The sequence below is a fragment of the Saimiri boliviensis genome, chromosome 16 (genome assembly GCF_048565385.1).
Source record: "Saimiri boliviensis isolate mSaiBol1 chromosome 16, mSaiBol1.pri, whole genome shotgun sequence".
Lineage (NCBI taxonomy): Eukaryota > Metazoa > Chordata > Mammalia > Primates > Cebidae > Saimiri > Saimiri boliviensis.
In genome coordinates this window covers 2939473-2964093 of record NC_133464.1, presented here as the reverse complement: position 1 = coordinate 2964093, position 24621 = coordinate 2939473, and the positions used below count along the sequence as shown (strand labels likewise).

At 43.8% G+C, this 24621-nt stretch overlaps 1 protein-coding gene across 13 annotated transcripts in view; it reads left to right on the top strand.

The window, feature by feature from the left end:
- ARHGEF7 (Rho guanine nucleotide exchange factor 7) overlaps positions 1–24621 on the top strand; it is a 184035-nt gene that overhangs the window by 99621 nt on the left and 59793 nt on the right. For 12 of the 13 annotated variants that reach the window (XM_074387439.1, XM_039473192.2, XM_039473193.2 and 9 more), the window contains one exon: positions 14623–14711. In XM_074387439.1, coding sequence (XP_074243540.1) covers positions 14623–14711 — 89 coding nt within the window. The other variant, XM_074387444.1, reaches the window with a different exon arrangement.

Below are 24621 nucleotides of genomic sequence, written 5' to 3'. Positions count from 1 at the left end.
CCATCCTCTGCTAGGCCATATGGCCAAAGTGGCAGAGCAGCTTGCACAGCAGCCTGGACCCATTGCAGAGCCTTCTCATGTTCTGGACCCCACTGAGAACTGCAGCTTCTTGGGTCACTTGGTAAATGGATTGGATTAACACACCCAGATGAAGAATGTGTTGCCTCCAAAATCCAAATAGGACCACTAGGCGTTGTGCCTCTTTCTTGGCTGTAGGAGGGTCCAAATCCAGCAACTTATCCTTCACCTTAGAAGGAATATCTCTTCAGGCCCCACACCACTGGACCCCTAGAAATTTTACTGAGGTAGAAGTTCCCTAAATTTCAGTTGGATTTATTTCCCATCCTCTGGCATGCACGTGTCTCACCAATAAGTCCAGTGTGTTTCCTGCTTCTTGCCCACTGAATCCAATAAGCATAATGTCATCAATGTGATGGACCAGTGTCATGTCTTGCAGAAGTGAAAAGTTACTGAGGTCTCTCTGAATAAGATTACGACACGAAGCCGGAGAGTTAATATACCTCTGAGGTAGGACAGTAAAGGTGTATTGCTGGCCTTGCCAGATGAAGGCAGATTGCTTCTGGTGGGCCTTACGGACAGGAATGGAGAAAAAGGCACTTGCCAAGTCAATGGCTGCATACCTAGTACCAGGAGATATCTTAATTTGCTAAAGCAATGAAATCACATCTGGTACTGCAGCTGTAATTGGAGTCACCACTTGGTTAAGCTTATGATAATCCACTGTCACTTTCCAAGGTCTGTTTGAATCTGCACAGAACAAATGGGAGAGTTGAACAGGGACGTGGTGGGAATCACCACCCCTGCGTCTTTCAAATCCTTGATGGTGGCACTAATCTCTGCAATCCCTCCAGGGATTCGATATTGTTTGTGATTTATCATTTTTCTAGGTAGAGGCAGCTCTAATGGCTTCCATTTGGCTTTTTCCACCATAATAGTAATCACCCTACCAGTCACAGACCCAACATGGGGGTTCTGCCAGCTGCTAAGTATGTGTGTAGCACTTATGCATTCTGGGATGGGGGAAATGACCACAAGATGAGTCCAGGGACCCACTGGACCCACTGTAAGTCAGACCTGAGCTAAAACTCCATTAATTACCTGACCTCCATAAGCCCCTACTTCAATAGAGGACCACAGTGACATTTTGGGTCTCCTGGAATCAGCGTCAGCTCAGAACCAATGTCCAGTAGTCCCCAAAATATCTGATCATTTCCCTTTTCTCAGTGCACATTTACCCTGGTAAAAGGCCGGAGGTCTCCTTGGGGAAGGATGGGAGAAAGATTGATGGCATGGATTGTCGGTAATGTAGCCGGGTCCTTCCTCAAGGGGACCTGGCCTCCCCTTCATTCAAGGGGTTCTGGGTCTGTAATCTGGCTCAAGTCTGGAAATTGAGGGGCCATGATATTTTTTAAAATTCAAATTAGTCTTTTGTCCATTCGACCTGGAAGTTTTCTCCTTACATAAATTAAGTAGGAATGCAGCAGACTTCCCGTCAGTTTGACTTCTCGGAACACTGGTTAGCCAATGCTAGAACTCCAGACGAGTCAGACTATTCTGATTGCCACTTTGTCTCTGCTCTCCATTCTGGTAGCTACACCAACCTTGCCTTTGATGGTTGAGTGCTGCCACTTGGCCCCGGCCACCTTGGGATCCAATTATTTCCATTGTATTTAAATTTTGTAGTTGAGCGACTGCAGTTGCCACTGTTAGATCTGACGTACAGAGAAGAGCAATTACAGGCCTTCTTCAGAGACGCAGGTGCTGTCCTCACAAATCTGTTTCATAAGGCATTGGTCAAGGGTATAACTTCTGGACCCTCCCATGTGGAATGAGTAGGTCTAGAGTGGCTCATCCACTCCACCATCCCAACCTCCCTAAGCCTTTGGATCCCTTTCTCTACATTAAACCAAGGGAGATCAGGCATTTCCAGCTCACTCACAGTGGACCATCTTTTAATTCGTATTTTAGCAAACCAAGCAAATAAACTATTAGAACCATTTTTAACTCCTGGAGGTGCAATAATAAGAGCAGAATCGCTACTTAGCGGGTCTAAATCAATAAATTCCAGCCTGCTCCAACTCTGTGTTCCTTCCACCATTATCCCATACCCTTAGTACCCATTCCTATGCCTGTTCTCCAGATTTCTGTTAATATAAATTAGAGAACTCTGTTCCTTTTGAGTGTAGTGCACCTCCTCATGGGTCACACTCCCAACCTCATCTCTAGAGGCCCGCCAGGACTTTAGTTATAGGTCTTGAAGCAAACAGGGGTATGGAGGGTGTCTTCTGAGGAGAATCAACATGATTTTGCCTGGCAACTGCCTCAGGCAGTGCAGGGTTTATCTCCTCAAAGGTGGAAAGGCTGATGGCAGCATGGGTCAGAGAGGACATGTTGCCGCTACTGGCGATGGGGAAGCTTCCTTTGGCAAAAAAGGTTCACCCTGGTTTACAAACTCAGTGCCCCCAGCTTCATCAGGGTCCTCGCACATGTCCCCATTCCAAATTGCAGGGTCCCATTCTTTTCCTGTCAGTGCCCCCACTTAACGGTAGACACCTGATGAGGCTGTGCATGCACCTTTTATTGCAGGTCAGCCCCTTGCGTAAGAGCTGGTTTCTGTTTGTCCACAATTTCAGCTCTGTCTCTACAGGAAATAAGACTCTCACTCAGGGCAATCTTAGCAGATTTAAGGTTCAGTATCTGCTTCTGAAGCTGGGAGACAGAATCCCTGAGTCCATCATTTTCCTTCATCATTTTGTCCACTGAACTAAGGTGCAACCAACCAGCTTCATTATGCTCCTTGGTTCGCCACATGTGGTCAAAGGTATTATGTATACAGTCATTAAACTCCTTGCCTGTCATGAGCGATGAATCAGGAGTGTCAAATGCATTTATTTCACATAATTATTTATGCCAAGGACTATGAGTGTTCTCCATACTGTTAGAAGTAGAGTCCTTAGCATTTTTCGATCTGATCATACTAAGCAGCCACCCCCAGAAGCCCCCAAACCAACAAAAGAACTCCATCCTTAATACTGCTTCTCTAAAACCACTCCTGCTACTTGTGTGTGTATGTGTGTGTGTGTGTGTGTGTGTATGTATACACACATATGTATACATATATAGAGAGGGTCTATATATACACGTGTGTGTGTATATATACACATATACGTACGTACGTTATATATGTAGAGAGAGGGGGTCTCGCCTTGATATGTGTGGCTGTTTATATATATATATATATATATATAGGTGTTTACTAAGTATTAACTTACACGATCACAAGGTCCCACAATAGGCCATCTGCAAGCTTGAGGACCAAAGAGAGCCAGTCTGAGTCTCAAACCAAAGAAGTTGGAGTCTGATTTCAAGGGCAGGAAGCATCCAGCACAGGAGAAAGATGTAGGGTGGGAGGTTAGGCCAGTCTTGCCTTTTCACATTTTTCTGCCTGCTTTATATTTGCTGGAAGCTGAGGAGATGGTGGTCAGCAGATTAAGGGTGGGTCTGCCTCCCCCTCCACCCCCAACTCAGATGTTTGTCTCCTTTGGCTACACTCTCACAGACAAACCCAGGATTAGTACTTTGTGTCCTTCAATCCAATCAAGTTGACACTCAGTATTAACCATCCCAATAGGTTTTGTGCCAAACTGAGACCTAAGTAGCTTTGGAAAATTGCCCCTTTTTTTCTGTTTATTTTTTAAAATAGAAGAAATATTATTTTTGAGCATGTTAGTGATTTATGCTAAACTTTATCTGATGGTTGAACCAAGGAATAACCTTCTATCTCTGGTGTTATCTAATTACCTGAACATACTGTATGGAAAGTCATGCTAGTATTATTTTATTTTGTGAGATGGAGTTCCATTCTTGTTGCTCAGGCTGGAGTGCAGAGGCGTGATCTCTGCTTGCTGCAACCTTTGCCTCCCGGGTTCAAATGATTCTCCTGCCTCAGCCTCCCGAGTAGCTGGGATTAAAGGCACGTACCACCACACCCAGCTAATTTTTATATTTTTAGTAGAGATGGGGTGTCACCATGTTGTCCAAGCTGGTCTCAAACTTCTGAACTCAAGTGATCCACCCACCTCATACCTCCCAAAGCACTGGGATTACAGGCATGAGCCACCATGCCCAGCCTGGTCTGATTTTAAATGTGGACATTTGAGGCAGTTGTGAAACCACATTTTTTACCGTGTCACTATAGAGCAGTTGAGAATAAAACTCTAGGATCACAATTACATTTCAGTACAGCAGACCTCCTTCCCACCTCTGGCTTTGCTTAATGTGGTTACAGTTACCTGTGATCAATCATGGTTCAAAATAGGTGAGAACAATACAGTAAGATATTTTGAGCGAGAGAGACCACATTCACATAACTTCATAGTATATTATAATTGTTCTGTTTCATTATTAGTTTTTGTTAATCTATTATGGTGCCTAATTTCCAGATTAAACTCGCATAGGTATGTATGAAAGCAAAACGTAGTACATAGGATCTGCAGATATGTACAGAGAGATATCTGCAGTTTTAGACATCCAGTGGGTAGTGCTGAAGTCACCCCCATGGATAGGGAGGGAGCGGCTGTATTGCATTTTTTCCAGTAGTTTACGTGGCTTTCTGATTTTGGAATAGGTTTCCTTTTTTTGAAGAGTGTGTTTAATATATTTTAATTGATAGTTAATTAGTGTTTGATTTTTCTGAAAACAAAATTGTGCCAGGTTCCAAACTTAGAGACTTCTCTGACCATCATGTTAGGACCATTTCTTTATTCATGAAAATACTGACTTCCTTTAAATTGAGGGCTTCTCTTCGTTATATTTTAATTTGATGTATGAATATTTTTAGCGAATAAATAAGAACTGAAGTTTTTCTTTAAATGACATTTGTTAGGCTGTTTATCTCCAGATAAATTGACCGGATGGTCCAGTTCACCTCTCTGGCTTGGCTTCGCTGGGGAAGGGTACATAGCTCCTGGTTGTTTGCCCTCTTGTGGTTGGAGATGGAATTGTTCTTGTCAAGATTTACCGTTTCTTGTTTGAATAGTTTCTCACAGATTATTTTCCAGGATTCTGTAATAAGGATCTTTCTCATGCTTGCATCAAAAGCATCGTATATTATTCCTGAATTTGTACAGTCTTATGGAAAGTACATAGTTGTTACTTGGCATTTATTTTCTGTGCACCTTTTTTGGTTATGTAAGACCCATGGATTTCTACAGCAGTTTTTACACACTGATTGATATATGTACTCGTGTTTTACACACACCCACCCTCACTCTTGCTTCAGAATTTCCCAAATTCAAGGGAGACGATAAGGAGAGAAGCAGCAAGGTCCATTCTGGAAGTGAGTGGTGATGGTGGTTGCTGTGATTAAATAGAAGTGAAGGCACTCAGGTTGCACGTGGCCAGCATGGTGTGGCGTGGTGCACACGGTTAGCAACTATGAGAACACAGCTTGTGTTGTGTGTGCTTCCAAGACCAGTTTTCTGTTTATGCATGTGGACTCAGGCTTTTTTAGATGATTTCTAATGCGCTGACTTTAGTAATTCTCCTGTTTCTAGACAGCTCATTATCTGTTGTACATTAAAGACATTTCTTTTAAATGCTGTTTTGCGGGCTGGTTAGCTTGAGATGATGACTAACAATCTGTGTTTAGGAATGATGTGAGAACTTAAATGGGACTGTCATTTGCTGATCACAGATTTTTAATGAGTGTTCACATTGTCACTTTTTAATATTTTTTATTTTTGACATAAAGCAACATAACATGCAGCTGAATTTTGGATGTTGTTATTAACTGTGGAGGAACAGTGTTTGGTATAAGTGTAATCTGTGCAGGGAAAAGGACAAAAGTAACACAGAAGCTTGCTTTCCTTTGTGCCACTGGACATGAGTTTTTCCTTCCCTCTCTCAGGTGAGGACTGGGTTTGGATGGGGTGCATAAGGCTGTATTGGAGGATGGGCCTCTCAGCACTATTGTTTCTATATCCATCCATATATATATATATATATATATATATATATATATCTGTTTTATTGCATTTTAGGTTTGGGGGTACATGTGAAGAACATGCAAGATAGTTGCATATGTACATACACAGCAATGTGGTTTGCTGCCTTCCTTCCCATCACCTGTATCTGGCATTTCTCCCCATGTTTTCCCTCCCCAACTCCCCATCCCCCACTGTCCCTCCCCTAGTTCTCCCCCACAGACCCCAGTGTGTGGTATTTTTTTAAACAAGAGGGAAAAACATAAATTGGAAGATAAGGGCCCCCTGAGGCAGATATAGGGAGCGTCTTATAGCATTACATACAAAGGGGTCTTGGACTAGATGGTTTGGAAGTTTTTCTGGCCTACTAAAGTGAGTATTCTCCTAGATTGGTATACCATGCATGTCCTCAGTCAAATGTGGCCGTCTCCCATTGTCAGTGGGAGATCACACATCTTCCGTTTCAGGGGCACATCCCATAGATCAACTGACTTAGAGTAATTTGGGGTCAGGTTGTTAGTCTTCCAGTATTAGAGGGTCTCTTTTTTTTAAAAAAAGTTTTATTTGCATTTATGCTTGAGTAATTGTATTATTTACGTGCCATGTGCTTGTAGCATGTGATAAGCCAGTAGACGGAAGAGCCTCTGTGGGGAAGAGCAGAGGCCTCCCACTCCCACACATCTGGTCCAGGAAGGGCCTTGACTCACCTGCTGTCCTCTAAGTAGCCGCCTCGCAACTCCTGACAGCATGCAGAGACTTCTCTGCTTGGTTTATAGGGCACACCTCGCTTTATTGCCCTTCACTTGTTTTGTTTTGTTTTTTTTCTCTTAGAAATGGAAGGTTTGTGGCAACACTGTGTTGGGCAATGCTGTTGGCACCATTTATCCAGCAGCTTGTGCCCACTTCCTGTCCCTGTGCTGCATTTGGGTAATTCTTGGACTATTTCTCACTTTTTCTTTATTGTATCCATTATGGTGATCTGTGATTAGTGATCTTTTTGGTATTACTGTTGCAATTGTTTTGGGGTGCCTTGAACCATGCCCATGGAAGATGACAGACTTAATCGATAAATGTTGTGTGTGTTCTGACTGCTCTACTGACTGGAAGTTCCCCATCTGTTTTTCTTTCCTCAGGCCACCCATTCCCTGAGACACAAAAATACTGAAATTAGGCCAATTTGTAACCCTACTATGGCCTCTCAGTGTTCAAGTGAAAGGAAGAGTTGCATGTCTCTCACTTTAAATCAAAAGCTAGAGATGATTATACTTAGGAAGGCATGTGTAAAGGCGAGATAGGCTGAAATCTAGGCCTGTTGTGCCAGCCAGTCAAGTTGTGAATACAAAGAAAAAGCTTTTGAAGGAAATTTTAAGTGCTACTCCAGTGACCACATGAATGATAAGCAATGAAATCACCTTATTGGTGATATGGATAAAGTTTGAGTGGTCTGGATGGAAGATCAAACCAGCCACAACATTCCTTAAGGCAAAGCCTAATCTCTTCAATTCCCTGAAGACTCAGAGGGGAGGAAGCTTCAGAAGAAGAGTTTGAAGCTAGTGGTGGTTGGTGCATGAGGCTGAAGGAAAGAAGCCGTCTCTGGAATGTAAAAGTGCAGGGTGAAGCAGCATGTGCTGATGGAGAAGCTGCAGCAAGTCATCCAGAAGATCATCAGAGAAGGTGGCCTCACTAACAGGCTGACTCTTGGGTCTGGGGCTAATGTAGCTGGTGACTGAGTTGAAGCCAGTTCTCATTTACTGTTCTCAAAGTCCTAGTACCCTTAAGACTTATGCTCACCCAGCTTTGCCTCTCTGCTCTGTAAGTTGGAACATGAAGCCTGGGTGACGGCACGTCTGCTTGTATCATGGTTTGCTGAATATTTTAAGCCCACTGTAGAGACCTCCCACTCAGGAAAAAAAAAAAAAAAGATTCCTGTGAGCATGTTACTGCTCGTTGACAGAGTACCCAGTCACCCAGGAGCTCTGAGGGAGATGTACAGATACGTTAATGTGATTTTCGAGCTGCCAGCACAGCATCCATTCTGCAGCTCATGGGTCAAACATTAATTTGGATTTTTGGGTCTTAGCATTTAAGAAATACATTTTGTAAGACCATGAATAGTGATTCCTCTACTGGAGCTATGCAAAGTAATTTGAAAACCTTCTGGAAAGGATTTACCACTTTGGATGCTGTTAAGAACATTTGTGATTTATGGGAGGAGGTGAAAATATCAACATTAGCAGGCTGGAAGATGTTGGTTGTAACCCTGATGGATGACCTGAGAGCTTTAGGACTGGAGGGGAGGAAGGAACTACCTGTGTGGTGGGAACATCAGGAGAACTAGAGTTGGAAGTGGAGCCTGGCGATGTGACAGAACTGCTGCAGTCTCATGAGAAACTTTGACTGGATGAGGAGTTGTTCTTTATGGCTGAGCAGAGAAAGTGGGTTCTCGAAATAGAGTCTACCCTTGCTGAAGTGCCGTGAACATTATTGAAATTACAAGAGATTTAGACTGTTGCATAAAGTTCGTTGATAAATCATTAGCAGGTTTCTGACTATTGACTCTAACTTTGTAAGAAGTTGTATGTGTGTAAAATGCTGTCAAACAGCTTCTCGCGCTCCAGAGAAATCGCTCACGAAAGCAAGCGTCAGTTGACGTGGCACTTCGTTGCTGTCTTGTTTTCAAGAAGTGTACATGGCCACCCAGCCTTCCGCAGCCACTGATGAGTCCGCAGCTGTCCACACTGAGGCAAGATCCTCTACAGGCAAAGAGGTTACAGCTTGCTGAAGGCTCAGATGACTATCAGCATTTTTAAGAAACATTTATTTTTTAACTAAGGAATGTACTTTTTTTAGACAGTGTAATTGTGCACTGAATATTTTACAGTGCAGTGTCAATGTAGCTTCTGTATGCGGTAGGAAGCAAATTTCGTGTGACTCACTGTCTTGCCATGGTCTGAATCCAGCATCTTCAGGGTCTGCCTGTATACCCCGTAGATACCACCTGTTGACTTCTTGTCTTCCTCCTCCTCCTTCCTTTCTTCTGGGCTTGTTCTTTGTTATTAATTTGTTCTTCTGTTGGTTTCCTTTATTGGTACACTAAATGAGAGGCTTTGTACCATGAAGATTCACCTTGACCCTTTTCTCTATCCTCCTTATGTTTTGCCTTTACTCAGCTACAGCTTTATATTGCATTGTCAGGGCTGTTCACAATTACACCAATTACGTTTGGTTCTAAAACCACAACCAACATCCATTCCACAAATACGTTGGTGACCGCTATTGTGGGAAGTGAGAAACATAGCAGTGGGAAACTCAAGAGTTTCTTCCCAGAAGTTTCGATGCGTGGCCCATGATGTAAGGGTAAAGGTGCTGTGCTCTGTGCTCTCCACTGGCATCCGAAAAAGAGGAGTCATGCCTTTACAGAATGAGAGACTTGGAGGCACAACGGCCGGATGTGCTCTGCACACTTTATTTGGTTCCTGATTCAGATAAGCTGACTTCAGAAAGCCTTTGTTTTGACAAACAGGGAGATCTGAATATAGACAAGGCAATAGATAGTATTTAAAAATCATTAATGTTGTCAGGTGTGTGATCATGGTCTGATGTTAGGATTTTGAGTTTAAAGAAGAAAGGCTTCTTTACTAACATTGAAGTTTAGTGGGTGGGGACAATGACATCATCTCTGAGACTTGCCAGTCGGGCTTCTAGCAGAGAACAAGGTGGGAGTGGATGAGGCCAGCTCAGTGCTGAGGACAGCTAACGCTGTTAAGAGTGTACATGGTCATTCTCTGTATGTTTATGTATATTTATACGTTTCTATCTTAAAGTTTGGAAAAAAAACAGTGATGGCACAATATTTTCAAAGATTGAGAGTATTAGTAAATCATGCCTTGAACAGTAGGAGGAGGTCACGTGACAGGAGGGCGCATGTGGTTCAGGAAAGGGGCAGGCAGACTCTGGTGGGCACAGGCAGACGCACACCAGCGTTGAGTGTGTGAGGAACGCTCCAGCAAATGACGATTAGTGCTCCGGTGCAGGAGGTCAGAGGAGGAAGTGGGAATTCTCAGTTGCTTTCAGGGCCACGTCTGCTCTGGTGGTTGAAGGCAGTGCTGATGATTACCTCTAGACTTTGTTGGGTCTGTGGTACATCACAAAAACAGAGAGAGAAGTGGCTGGGTAACTTTCAGTCAAGTAGAAGAGGCAAATAAGGACTCACAGAAGTGTATTCTTCTCACAAGAGGTGGAAATACCCAGCCCTGTGATGGTGGAGCTGCCTCCGGTTGGGGAAGGGCATCACACCTGGCTCTCCAGACCTGGCCCTCACCGGCTGGCAGCATTCCTGTGTCTCGGTGGATTCTGGTTTGCTCGGGGCTCGCTGTGCTTCCTCAGCCCAAGGACTCCAGAGCTCTTCAGCTCCGGAAGGGACCTGCTCAAGGACTGTTTCCTGCTCGTTCCCTGTTTTCTCCTGAATATCTTACTAAGTGTCTTATTTTGCCCTCTGTTGCTTTTAGTCTACTTTGTTTCACTGTGCTATGTGAATGGTAGTCCATTCCTCTGCCTGTCCTTTCATCCATTCCCTCCTCACGGTGATACCAACCTGTTTGTGGAGATTGCCCTTTAGTGACCATATTATTTATTTCTAGAAGTTTTGCTGCTGTTTCAGATGTTTTTAATCTTCATGATGCCTTTTCTATTCATTGTGGTTGGTCCTAATTGCATTTTCTTCCTGTCATTTTATTTTTTTAAAATTTTTATGTTTTTTTGAAATGGAGTCTCACTCTGTTGTCAGGCTGAAGGGTAGTGATGGGATATTGGCTCACTGCAACCTCCGCCTTCTGGGTTTAAGTGATTCTCCTGCCTCAGAGTTCCAAGTAACTGGGACTACAGGCACGCACCACAACGCCCAGCTAATATTTGTATTTTTAGTAGAGACGGGGTTTCACCATGTTGGCCAGGATGGTCTAAATCTCCTGACCTTGTGATCCGCCCTCCTCGGCCTCCCAAAGTGCCAGGATTACAGGTGTGAGCCACCACACCTGGCCTTGCATGTCATTTTAAACAATAGATTACATTAGGTCTTGACTTTCCTCTTATTTCTACTTTGGGGAAGCTGGCCCTTATATGCCGCATCTGCTCACACACTCCTGGCAGCTCAGTCCCTTCTGATATTGTTTAATGGTGGATTCATTCCTGACGGTGGGTTCCTGTGTGCCCTGGGTTGTAGAAATATTTCTGCAGAGAGCAGTAACATTTGCCTTTTCAGGGACTCCGAGACTTTTTTATCCCAGGCAGGTCCTGGTGGTCCTGCAAGAGGAGAGCGCAGGTTGGAGTGGTGCTGCCAGGCAGGTGTGGCCTCTGGATTTCGGTTTTCTTCTAGTCTCTGTCCCCATCTGTATATGTGAGCAGCCCGCACACTTCCTTGCGTTTCTCTAGACCTGTGCACAGAAGCTTCCAGACGACTTTGCATCAGCTGTGCCGGTGACTGAGGGATCCAGTGTTACTTGCTTAGGTTGGAGCAGATCTCTCTTCTCCAGCGTTAGCCGTGGCCCCCGGCCCACCTCCCCTCCCCCAGCGAGAGGGTTTCCTTTTTGCTTTTTGGCACTTCGTTTTTTCCTTTTCTTTTGCTCGTCTCTATTTAAATTCTCTCATTTTCAGCATTTTTCTAGTTTACGGTAAGAAAGGGAAGACTTGGCTGCCCCAGCCAGCCCCTGGAAAGGTAGCACAGAACTGCATTCTTTTGGTTCCCCACACCTCAACACCAGTGAACTTTGTTTTTAGCTACCAGGTGAACCAAAAAATGCTGCTTTTCTTGGGATAGTAGGATGATTATTTTCTAATTTATTTACCTGCTATGTGCTCTTCTGTCTGTTATGAATGGCCATAATTTAGCCTCTCTTAGGTTAATTTCAGTGCCTTTTTTTTTTGATAGATGCTACTAGAAGGCTTCCTAGGCTGCCTGGGAGTTACCTGTGCCCCTGCTGCCCCTTGCCTCTCCTGTTGATGGTGTGTTTCCTCTGGCCTGACTGCCCAGGAGCCTGGACAGTGGTGAGGCGAGCAAGGAGCCTTGCGTGGGAAGCCGGGAGTGGCCTGGCTAGGGTCTGGCAGCTAGGGACTTCCGGTCCCCCCCTGCAGGGTTTCCTGACAGCAGGCCTGCCTTGGGTGTTTAAGGAAGTTATGCTTCCTAATTGGAAGCAAGGGCATGTTGTGGATGGCACACCTCAGCGGCGCCCTCTTGTTGGAAACTAACCACAGGGTATTTTGGGGAACTTGATCTTGAGACCTCCCATTCGGCACCCGCAGAATTGGGAGCTCCTTTTTTCTAAGGGAGAAGAGGCAACCTGCCTGGACTTAACCTGATTTGTCTGGGTTTCTTCACCTGTTTCTTATTTTTATATAATGTTAGTAACTTGAAACTTTTCCTTTTGAAAACTCTTTTTTTTTTTTTGGTTTCCTGATAGTTCTCATAGTAAATTAATGGAATGGAATTTTATTAACTGTGGTGTTGAGCTGTGAGGTGTGTCTTAAGTTTGAAATAACATAGCTGGCAAATTAATTACTTTTAAAACAATTCAAAGCAGATTCAGGGTCACTGTTAGGAAGCTCAGTTCCCTGGCGCGCATGCTGACTGACGTGTGGTTTTAACTTAGGTGTGGGCAGTCTACCCTGTGCTATTAGTTTCCATCCTGCCTCCAAATTGCAGGTATTAAAGATGAAAAACGGTTATTTTTCCTCAAATGAAAACATTTCATGGTTTTTCTTCTATAATTCTTAGCTGCAGATAAGAGATGGAGTAGGAAAGTGTGCTGGCAAGAAGAGATTGGTTTTCCTCCTTGTAGCTCTTACGGTGTAGAGGTGATTTGTTTCCCATGGAGGTGTGTTTTCTATCCTGTGGGCAGAGAGAATTTTGGCAGTGGTACCTTGTTTTCAACTACCGTGAAAAACTTGACAGTGAGGCCTTGAAGGAAGATTTAGGTGAACAGCTCCACAGAAGGAGGACGCAAGGTTCAAGAGCATGAGGGTGGTTTGGGGCATTCTGGGTTTCTGTTACTAGAAGATGGTGCAGGTCCTGAGGAGGCAGTTAGCATTAGGGACCTGAACCTGGGAGTGTTGGGGTTGCAGGCACTGCTCGGGGATATCCCACCTCCAACCCCAGGACACTGAGGTTGCGGACGGGGGAGAGGAGAGCAGAAGGGATGGACTGTGGACAGATGCTGCCACACTCCAGAGGGAAGGGGTGTGTTTCCGCCCAGTGAGGGGGTTCACATGGCAGGATTCTTGCAGTGGAGGCGAGCTTGAGGGAGAACTGGGAGGAATTAAGTTCCCTAGAAAATGCTCATCAAAGTTTCTTAGGGAAGAATATGGGAAAAAGAACCTCTCCCTTTCATTTGTCCCCAGTAGCTGCAATTTGATAGACTGCCCCTGTAGCCCTGGAAAGCTAGTGGTAGACAGAATCCATAGAACCAGTGTTAGATGTACAGAACCTGTAGAATCAATGGTAGACCTATCTGCCCACCCCATAGGATTGCTGAGAGATACACCCGCTGGAACTGCGATAGACACACACCCCCCCAGCCATTGAAAGACCCACCCCATAGAACTGCGACAGACACACACTCTGTCCATCCAGCCATTAGTAGAGATACACACCAATAAAACCATCGAGTGACAGAGGGACCCACCCACCCAATAGAACCAGTGATACAGACACGGTGCTCTGTCTGTAGAACTAATGGTAAAGACACGGACACTGTCCATAGAACTGAGAATAGACACCTCCCCCCCGCCACACACACACCCACCCACAGAACTATTGAAAGACAGACTCACCCCGAAGAACCAGTAACAGACACGCCCCCACTGTTCATAGGACCAGTGATGGAGACCCCCCTCCCATAGAGCCGGTGACCGGCACACACAGCGTCATGTTTTGTTTGGCAGACGTTTCGTCAGCATCTGTTATGCTGAGTAAACATGTGTTGAATGGATGTGGAGCAGAAGCAGTGCTGTTTTAGACACTGAATCCTTGCCGGAATCAGGGCTGCTGTCACGGTTTCGGCCGGTATGGAAGTGAAGACGGTGCAGGTTTTTCTTGGTTTTGCCCCTGTTTGAGGTGACTTTTCTTTCTCCTCCTTGTCTCCTGTGAGTGATGGTTATTTCAAGCCCTGAGGCAGATCCTACTTGTTTAAAGAGACTTTTCCATTCTGAGGGATCTGAATCCCTAACATTTAGCCCTGATGTTTTAATATTGTTACATTTCTGCCCAAATGGCTCTTACTTGGGTGGCGCTTTGTAGTTACCACACTGTTAAACTGTCCTTGTAGCTGAACTGCCTCAGTTCTGGCTGACGCTCCCTCGTGGAGCACGGTCTCGCAGACGTCTTCAGCTTGAAACTGGGAGAACAGGTGGGATGGGGTGCAGAGATTGGCCTTGGTGAGCCGAGCCTGAGGAACTGGGTTTCTGGGGTGCTGAGGGTCACTGTGGAGGGCCTTTTCCTCGGCTTTCCTTGTGGCTTGTTAATTCAGTGAGGCTGCTGGATGAGTATCCTTGGGCAGCCTGCGGGGCTGGAACTTTTGTCATCTTTAGCATTGATCAGTAAAACTGTGTTACATTTTTATTTCAGAGAAGCCTGTGTCTCCCAAATCAGGAACATTGAAGAGTCCTCCCAAAGGATTTGATACAACTGCCATAAACAAAAGCTATTACAATGTGGTGAGTAACTGCAAAACATTTTTGTAACTAACTGATTTTTTGACTGTCTCTAAGACTCAGCAATGTAGAATATAGGTAAAGTACCTAGAATAGGAAGAAGGAAATAAACTTCGTTCATCTGCCACACAGTTTCTTTCTGATCTCGCTCAGTAGTTTTATAACTGTATGGTTTTGTTTTAATACTGTGTATATGGAAACATCCCTTGCTCTTGTCCCATATCATAGTAATGTCACTATTTCCCTGTGTTTTTGCCAGTCTTCAAAAATGGTATTTTAAAAGGTATATGATGATATTTGAAAATTTTATATGCATTGAGTGCCATTCTGTTTGTATTCAGAGTAGGGTGTAAGTACTTTAGACATAGGGTTTCTAATTTATTTTTCCTCTTAATACAGTCTTTCCCAGGATTGATGTGTTCTGTACATGGCGTGGAATTAGGGGAGCACAACCACGTGCTATACCTGTTAAAGACAGGCGTTTCTGTATCCGAAAATTGGCAGCTTTATGTGTTCAGTATGTGGTATTAAATCTGTATAGCCTAATGTTATTGAATCTGTGTAGTCTAATGCTATTGTCTGTATAGTCTAATGGTATTAAATCTGTATAGTCTAATTCTATTAAATCAACGTATAGTCTCATGGTATTAAGTCTGTATTGTCTAAACCTTCTTTGTACCTAAGCTTACGCAGCAATTGTATGCGCTATAGAAATGGAAAATAATTTTTTAAAGAATTTATTAAAATTTTAAATTCCTGGTATATGTCTACTCAACATAATAACAGCAAAGCAAACCCTCTAAACATATGTATGTTATGAATTCTGGTGAAAAAGTGCATTTATTTTGTTATTTCTTTCCCTACTCCCAATCTTTTCTGTTTTCTTGGTGAGGCGATATAAAGATGAACCTGAGATCTTTGAGTTGTTGGTGTGAAGTAGCAGTTGACTGGTGTGTCTGTGTAGCAGCCATTTTATTGTGAGTGTTTCATTTTCTGCACCTGTGTTGAGAAGTGGTGAAAAGTTGTGGTGAAATGGAGTCTCAACGGCTCCAGCAGGTGGACCTATGCCACGTTTTGTGCTGTGGGGCCCGCGCTCTCAGCGTTCTCCTGAGTGCCTGCCTTCCATCTGCTCCGGCATCTTTCTGCAGGACAGACTGGCCTGGGGACCCACTCGTTAATAACCGTTTATTTGGTGCCTGCTCTGTGCAGCTCTGTTAAAGCACTGGGTACGTGGTGAGCAGAATGGCGGGTGCCTCTCCCCTTGCTGAGCTCGCACTTGGGTACGGGAATGCAGTGAACTTCTCTTGCCTCCACTTTGACTGCTGATTTTTCAGAGTTTGACATTTCTGCGTCTTCTTGGGAGCAGGTGTCTCTTCATGCATCGTGCCATTTCTCTGACCTCAGTGGCAGTCTTTGACTTCTTTTTCTTGTATTTGGTCAACTCCAGATCCTTTTCTGCCCTGGAAACACTTTTCCTGCCTCCCCTCTGTCTTCCCTTTCTTTCACGCGTCTTCCTTGGGCTGCCTGGGCTCTGCCTTCCCACTCAACTTGGTCAGACTCCTTGCAGCCCGTCGTGTGGCCCACGCGCCCTGGATGCCTGCTTCCGTCGTCTCCTGGTGCTCCGCGTCAGCTTCATCTCTTGGCCTGTCGGGCATTTGCTCCCAGAATGTGGCTCCACTAACTTACTCGCTTTTTAGTGTGTAATGTAGTTGATGTGTAGTCTTGTGTACATAGCTACAAAATCAATAGATAGGTTTTATGGGTTGTAGGAGAACTTGAGTTTTAAGGCCTGGTGCTGCGATCTCCTCTTGCATTCTTGTATAAGACATTGCTTTCTTTGCGACTGCTTCATGTAGTAAATAACACAGCCACAATCCACAGTGAGGTTCCAAATAGGGTATTACCTTCTATTATTGTTCAGGTCCAAATAATTGTGTTGAAAAAATGGTTAGCAGCATCTACATTGGTGCCAAGGCTATTCTTTAGTTTCTCCATGAATCTTGCTTCCATTAGGCACTTTAGGAAACCAGGCAACCATGCTTTTTTAGAAATCCTGGTGGGTTTTCCTTTGCATTATATATTCCGTCACCTTTCAGACTGAAGCATAGTCGATACCCTTTTCATTTTCCTTCTCTAACTGTCCTTTTACACAGAGAATAGCCTGGTCATTATAAGTGCTCTTTGCTTCAAATCAGCCAACTTTCTCATACAGAACGATGGAGAACACTTTGACCTCAAAATCACATCTAAGCTGTTGTCTGTATAAAGCTGCATTCATGAAAAGTGCAGGGCTAAGTTACAGTTGTTACGGAAATAAACTCATAGAATTCATAGAGAATCATCTGTTGATGTAGTACCCTCATTTTAGAGTAAAGAAAACAGAAGCTACATGCCGTGTCCAAGGTTATGCACTGCTTAGTGACTAAGCCGGGAATCCATTTCAGCTTTCCTAATTTTATATTTATAAATTGTGCATAAAAGTAGAGAACAGAATACAACACAGAACAAAATACAACAGATAATGTGTTAGGCGCTTCCACAGCCCCTTTAGTAGTTTTGTTTTCACAGAAAACTAGAAGGTCTAGGTGTTTTTAACTCCACTGAGAGTTGAAAACTTACTAAAGGGTAAGACCAGTGTGGACCAGTGGTGTTAAAGTTACATGAATGACTTGTCTTAACTTGGGATCCATTTAATGGAGTGAGAGAAGAGTATTCCACATGAAAGTACCAACATTTTGAAATTAAGAGGTAATGAGACAGGTATGAATGGGATGGATATGTGTCTTCTGCTGTCGTATAATGATTAACATGAACACCAAAAAGAGACTGGGAAGTTAAAAAAAAAAAAAAATTGGTAATTTATGACTCTTGTTACGGTCCATTCAGTAACTGTTTCTTTCTCTTCTCCCTCCGGGACTCCTGTTGTGCAGTTCATCAACTGTAGACAATATTGGAACCATTGTCTTCATATTGTCCTTGAATTTTTAAGCATAGTTTCCTTTAGTTCATTGGACATATTTAAAATAGGTGCTTTGAAACCTTTACCTCCTAAGTCCAATATATGTGCCCTTCAGAGACAGTTTCCATTGACTGATTCTTTTCATTGTGCACATGTGTGTGCACGTGCACGGTCTCACTTTCTTACATGTCTTATAATTTTTAAAATTGATAACTGGACACCTTACACCTATTTGAGCAGCTCTGGATGCTTAAAATCCACCTTCCCTGGGATGTACTGTTGCTGTGTCTTGCTTGTGACTCAGAGCACTTCTGTAGTTTGTCTCCCCACAGTCATTGATGTCTGTTTTTAGTTTTGTTTTTATTTTTAAGTCTTTCTAGGATTCACATTTGGGTAGCATAATTTAGTATTCACCAAAGACTGACCAGAGATTGTGCTTACACACCTTTAACAGTCTAGGTATTACGGCTCACACCTGTAATCCCAACACGTTGGGAGGCCTAGTTGTGAGGATTGCTTGAGGCTAGAAGTTTGACACCAGCCTGTGCAGCATAAGAAGACCTTGTCTCTCCAAAGACCAAAGTTAGCTGGTGGCAAGTACCTGTAGTCCCAGCTACTTGGGAGGCTGAGGTGGGAGGATTGCTTGAGCCCTGGAGTTTGAAGCTGCAGTGAGCTGTGATTGCACCACTGCACTTCTAGCCTGAGCTACAGAACAAGACTGTCTCTCTAAAAAATACAAAAAACACCTCTAACGGTTAGGTTTCACTCTTTGCCAGTGATCTGTGTGGGGTTGGGAATGCATTCAAAGGTGGGGCTGGGGAACAGCATGACTTTTTAAAAGTTAAAGACCGTGGATGAAATGACAAAGGAAAAGATAAATCTTTTAGGCTACATAATGAGTTTAATAAATTATTTGCCTCAAACACTACAAGCCAGATTACAAATTAATTGGAATCTTATTTGCATCAGGTATAATGCAAGGTTATCCTTAAGGTCTGAAGAGCTCATTAAGACAAATACATTAAGATTAATAGATAAATAGGAAAAGACGTGAGCAGTTTAAAAAATGGTAAACACTAGACTTTGGAAAAAAATAAACTTACCATAAAAATTTAATAGTCATACTTGCTGTATTCAGTGAGCAGAGATTTAAAGAGAAATTTTTAGTTCTAATGGTGGACATGAATATCCATATAGAGTTTCTCCAAAGTAATGTGGCAGTTATATATAGAATTCTGAAAGTGATCATGGTCTTTAATTTAGGGCTTTCTTTTTAATTTCTACTTCTTAAAATCCCCTCCAGAGAATTAATCTGAAATACATACAAAGATGCTTATATAAAGGCATTTTCAGAGGATTATTTGTTATAGTAATAAATTGCAAGCAATCCAAAATAAACAGCATGAGATAAACCGTACCAGAATCGTAAAGCGATCAGTGGTTTGTCCATCTGTAAGCATTAAAATGTTACGTGAGCCTTTAAAAATACCAAAAACATGCATTTTCATGTTAAGTGCATTAACAGTATGAAATTATATAGGTGATAGGAGCTAATGGTATTACAAAGTTGGTATAGAAATAGAGAAGGATTTCTTTTGAGTGGAGGAATTTTAGCTTCCCACTAATGTAAGGGATAGTCACTGTGGGGAAGTGTTGGGCACCACAGTCCTGAACGTGTTGGAGATCGAAGCGGGAGGAGGCCAGTGTGGAACGTAGCAGGTGCAGCGCCTTGGGCTTGGAGAGTGACAGGGAAGGAAGAGGACATCAAGATGCTTCATAGGCAGCTCTTCTCATTTCAGTTGGTTTTTGTGGCTAAGCCAGCCACTACGCTTGCCTTTATTTTCTCACATATGTACGGTTTGAAATCAGTCTGTTAGCCATGTCTTCTTAGGGTGCCCTTGTTGTAGGTAGCTGAGCTAATTAAGATCAGGGTGGCTTGACGCAGTGGACGGTGTACAGCCTTTGTGTTGAATTGTCCATGCTGCTTAGCCATGCTGGTGGCCAGGAGGTTTGCCCCTGGCTTTCTGAGCCCAGATTCCTCGTTAGTAGAATGAGGTTGGTAATGCCGGCCATGACCTGGTAGTATGTTAAGGGGACTAGCAGTTGGCCTTAAGGGCTTCAGCAAAGTGCTGGACCTTAGAGGTTTTTGTGCTTATTAAGAAGAGTATTTAAGAGCATTGGGAACGGAAGGCATTACTGAGGCCACCATACCGTTCTGTTTATAAACTGGAATCCCAGTAGCTTTTGAGGGCGACCTGTGAAAGCTGTAGCCAAGGTGGCCTGATCATATAATTAAAGGGGACAGGTTTGTGACCTGACGTGTCTGAACTTGGTGGATTTGACAGTGAAAGCACGCTTGTTGGTGACCGACATCTTTCCTGATAGGGATCAAAGGAAGGGGTTGGATTCCTAGGCTGGAGAGAATGGTAGTCTGGAGTCTCCTCTTGCAGGGACAAGGAGCACCCCCTCCACATTAGAGAATGGGGTTTCTTAAGTTGCTGACTGGGAAGACACGGTCCTTATGGCCTTCCCTGCTTAGTGATACATACTATGATTTTATTTTGTAGGCTTTCTGTATTAGTCCATTCTCACGGTGCTATGAAGAAATGCCTCCGACTGGGTAATTTATGAAGAAAAGAGGTTTAATTGACTCACAGTTCCACATGGCTGGGGAGGCTTCAGGAATCTTATAATCATGATGAAAGGCGCCTCTTCACAGAGCAGTGGGAGAGAGGAGTGCCAACGGGGGAAATGCTAGATGTTTATAAAACCACTAGATCTTGTGAGAACTCACTATTATGCCATCATGAGAACAGCATAGGGGAATGCCCCATCCCCTGTCCCCGGCCATGATTCAGTTACCTCCACCCAGTCCTGCCCTTGACACATGGGGATTATGACAGTTCAAGGTGAGATTTGGATGGGGACACAGAACCAAACCTTGTCACTTTTTGTGTTACTTTCGTGCATGATGTTATACCGTGACTGTAATGTAATAGGTAGCAGTCACTCATTTTAATCCGTAAGTGTACAAAAACGGTTTTGTATCCTTAGATGTCATGGCACCCTTCTACAGGCCTTTCCTGTGCTCCAGAGAAGCCCCACGGCTGTCTTTTCCTTCCTGCTCCTTCAGTTTCTGGGGGCCTCCAGATGCCAGCCCAAGGAGGAAAACCTGGTGTCCCCTGTCTCCGTCTGTCAGCAGTGACCCTAAACCCTGGAGTTGCTTCATCTCTTCTGCTTTTCCCTTGGCTTTTTTCTACCTTAACCAAGATTTCTTCTAAATCTTGTGACCTCCTGAAGTCTCTGCCTGGGACTTGTAGGTGGAGATGGTTAATTATGAGGGGCCCTGAGGCATCAGGGAGGGGGTGCAGCTTGGGGATTCCCTCCTTTGCTGGGAGGGGAGGTGCCCCCTGGCCTCTTTCACACTTGGCTCCCATCGTTTTTCATGGATTTCCTTGCTGTATGTAGACGAAGATGATACAGATGAAGGTTGTCAGGTAGGCAGTAGCGGAAGGCTGACACAGAGAAGAGCTGAGTGTTTGGGAGAGTTCAGTCAGTTAATTGGAAGAAAGCCTGACTTGTGAAGTCATTGCCTTCGGACTGAAGGAGTCATTCAAGAAGCAGCTCCAAGTAAGACTCCAGATTGGGCTGGAAGTTCGAAAGGTGGCTGGCTAGATGCCTTTTGCTGTAAGCCACGGACTGGCACTCTTGAGTAACCATCACAACCCAGTAAAACCCCTTTTTGTGAAAAAGAGCAGCAGACTGGTAGACTTGTCCAGCTGCAGGCAGTCGGTGGCGGAGTGCAGCTGTGAGCCCAGGTCTACTTGGCTGCAGACGCCAGCTGTTGACCTGTCGTCATGCTGCTGTGAAGGTGTGAAGGTGCCGTTGCGGGCATCCGCATCCCCCTGTGGGCTGGGAGGCTTTGCAGGAGCTGTTGCCTGTGAACCTTTAACATTTGCGAGAAACATACCCCAAGACCTGTGAATCTCCACATTTAAAAATAATACAGTAACATATTTTCTTTCAAAAGATACAGTGTCATACAAGAAAAGCATGATGTGGTCCCTCCAAACTTTTTTTGAGAGCTCATGTTCCTAGGCATTAGTAAGGACCAGCAGCCCTAGCATGCGGCATCAAATTAGTAACTGTGTGTGGTGGGGGAGCCACTGACTTGCCGATGTCACTTCGACCTGCCGATGAGCCGGCAGGGGCCTCGGGGATTGCTTGTCAGCACTCCTTCCTCCTCCTTTGTAGTCAGATGTTTATTAGAGGCTACACTGTGTGGTGAACTACTGTCTTGTAATTTACTTTTTGAAAATTTAAATACTTGAAGTGTAAATAAACTGGAAGGGAGAAACTTAAATGATAGTCATGTTTCTTTGTAGCAGTGGACAGGGAGGAGCTGATTAGGTAGAAGTAGATTTTTGAAGAATTGTGCCATTTTTTAGGACTTCAGGATTGGGTTATGGAAATTGGTTGTATGATAAAAATCTTTTATCCAAATGAAATTTAAAAAAATCAATGTTGTTCTCTTATGTAAATCAGTTATTTATTTTTAAAAAACTATTGATGACATATAAACATGAAACACCTACCAATATTGGCAGTGAAAGTCGTAACCCATTTGTAAAATCAGAAATACTACTGAGTATTCCTTTAATGAGGTAGTGAATAAAGTGTCAGTGTCTGTGTCTGCGAGGCGCAGAAGTGAGTCGTCTTTGTTTTGAGTGTAGGGAGTGTGTGGCACCAGTGTTTGTGCTCCATGCCTCATGACCCCTGGGAAGCTGGTGCTGGCTGAGCTCAGCTCTCTGGGCCTTTCTTCAGCACTGTGAGTTGTAAAAGCTGCTTTTTCTCTGAAAACTGCATGTGCTGTCTGGGTTTCCAGCGTTGGTGGGATGGAGCTGTGGTGGCCAGGCTGTGAGGTCTTATGGGGTCCTGCAGCAGCCAGATCGTGCAGAAGACAAGGAGGGGAAGAAAGGCGGTGAGTGGCACCCAGGGCTGCGCTCAAGGTCAGGAAGGCCAGCAGCCGCCTGGCGGGGGGAGTGGGCACCCCAGCTGGAGCCAGGGAGCCAGGCCTGGCTGTGTGTTAGAGGAAAAGTTAAGTGTAACTTGCAGTGTTTGGTTGGGAGTCATAACAGGAATTATGTTTAGCACCCTATTTGAAAATAGTGTTTAAGACTGTTAGTTGAATTAACCAACTTAACTGTTTTAATGAATGTGGCTTTTTGTCAGAGGGCTTTTTGGAGTGGTTTTTGATACTTAGGGGAAGCTTTCATTTTTATATCCAATGCTGTGATGGACAAAAGGTCATTGTATTTTCTTCTCATATTCCTGCTGGTTATAGTTGCTAGTGGCTGTTTTCTTTCTTATCTCACATAGGAACATTTTTCTGTTTGAAATAAGTGTATAGGTTTTCAGGCATGCACTGAGCAGTATTAAGTTGGTATCTCATATTTGTAATTATGCTAAATCTTATTTTCTATCTTTAACATTGGAAAAAGACTTTTCTTACATGTCGGTGACAGATCTTATTTTATCTTATTTAGCTTGAGATCCCGTTATGCTTAGCTGGCTTCTCCTCATGTTGTGGAGAACAGGCCTGGTTTAGGGTGGTGTCTCTGGGGTGCGGTGCCTGGCATCACTGTATGCCTCTGTTCACTGGGCCTTTGACATTTGTGTTCAGCGGGAATGTCATAGAAGGAAGACATTGTGGTTGTGGGGGCCCCGAACAGCCAGCTCCCTGCAGGGCCCCTCGCTCTGGCTCTCCCACGGTTGTCTCCCATGAATAGACCCCTTCAGGGATGGGCCGGAGTTTCTTGTCACTAGTGGAAGAGCCTCTGTTTTATTTTTCGCGCAAGTAGTTTAGAAAGTGATTTAGTCAGATTTGCATTTACTCAGGAATGTACTTTTCTCTCAGAGTTTACAGTTGACTGTAGAAAACAGAATAATGGTCCAGGTTATCTTGACTAAAGCCGAAAGTTAAATTTAACTTGATGACTTTTTTCTTAAATGTTTAAGTTTACATTTGTATTATCAGAAGTTACAGGGAGAAAACTGAGCATGTTTACTTAATATCTTTATTACTTCTGTACAGTTTCTTTTGTATGAGTAATTTAAAATGTGTCTTTAGCTCTGGGAGACAAATAGCACATCTTAATGCATGTACTAGATGCACAGAAGACACATGTAATGTGATTTTCTGATGGAAAAAGCACTAGCTCTCCAGCAGAGTCGGGTGAAGAAGCATGGAGGCAAGGATTCTGCTTTTTTCACTTCGGGCCTCAGTCTGATGCCAGAGAAGGCAGTGTGGTGCGGGGCAGGGGCAGGAGGACCTGCGGCTGCTCTCTGGCTCTGCTACTCCCAGCTGTTTGAGTTGGGAGAAGTAGCTTCCTCCCCTAGAGAGGAGAGGTTGTGTGTGCAGAGCACCTTGCCCGGTGCCAGCAGTGCAAGGAGCACCTGCAGTTCACACCCGGGGCCTTCTGGTCCTGCCCTGGGCCAGGCCTTTGCCGCGGTGGTAGCTGGAGGAAAGCATTCCTGCTGGGTGTCACCTGTTTTGCAGTTTCTATTTATCTGTGAGTTTTTAAGACTTATTTTTGGCTAAATTTGCTGCACGAATCCAGGGCATCAGGAAACATTTTAATTTTAAGGTTAATTTGTAATTGTTCTGCTATCTTTAAATGAAGTAGTAAAGATTGTTTACATTGATGAACCTTTAATTTTTAATAAATGTGGTAATAAGGTGGTCTGAGACTGTTCATATTCACTGGGGAAAATCTATAGTTCACAGAAATTGATTTAAGTTTTTAGATGCAGTCTAAAGAGTAAACTATTTTTTTTAGTTGAGATAAATTTTACATACGTTAAAATGCATGGATTTCAAAGATACAGTCCAAAGAACTTTGACAATGTATATATCTGTTGTAACCGGTTTCCAAATCAAAATACAGAACGTAT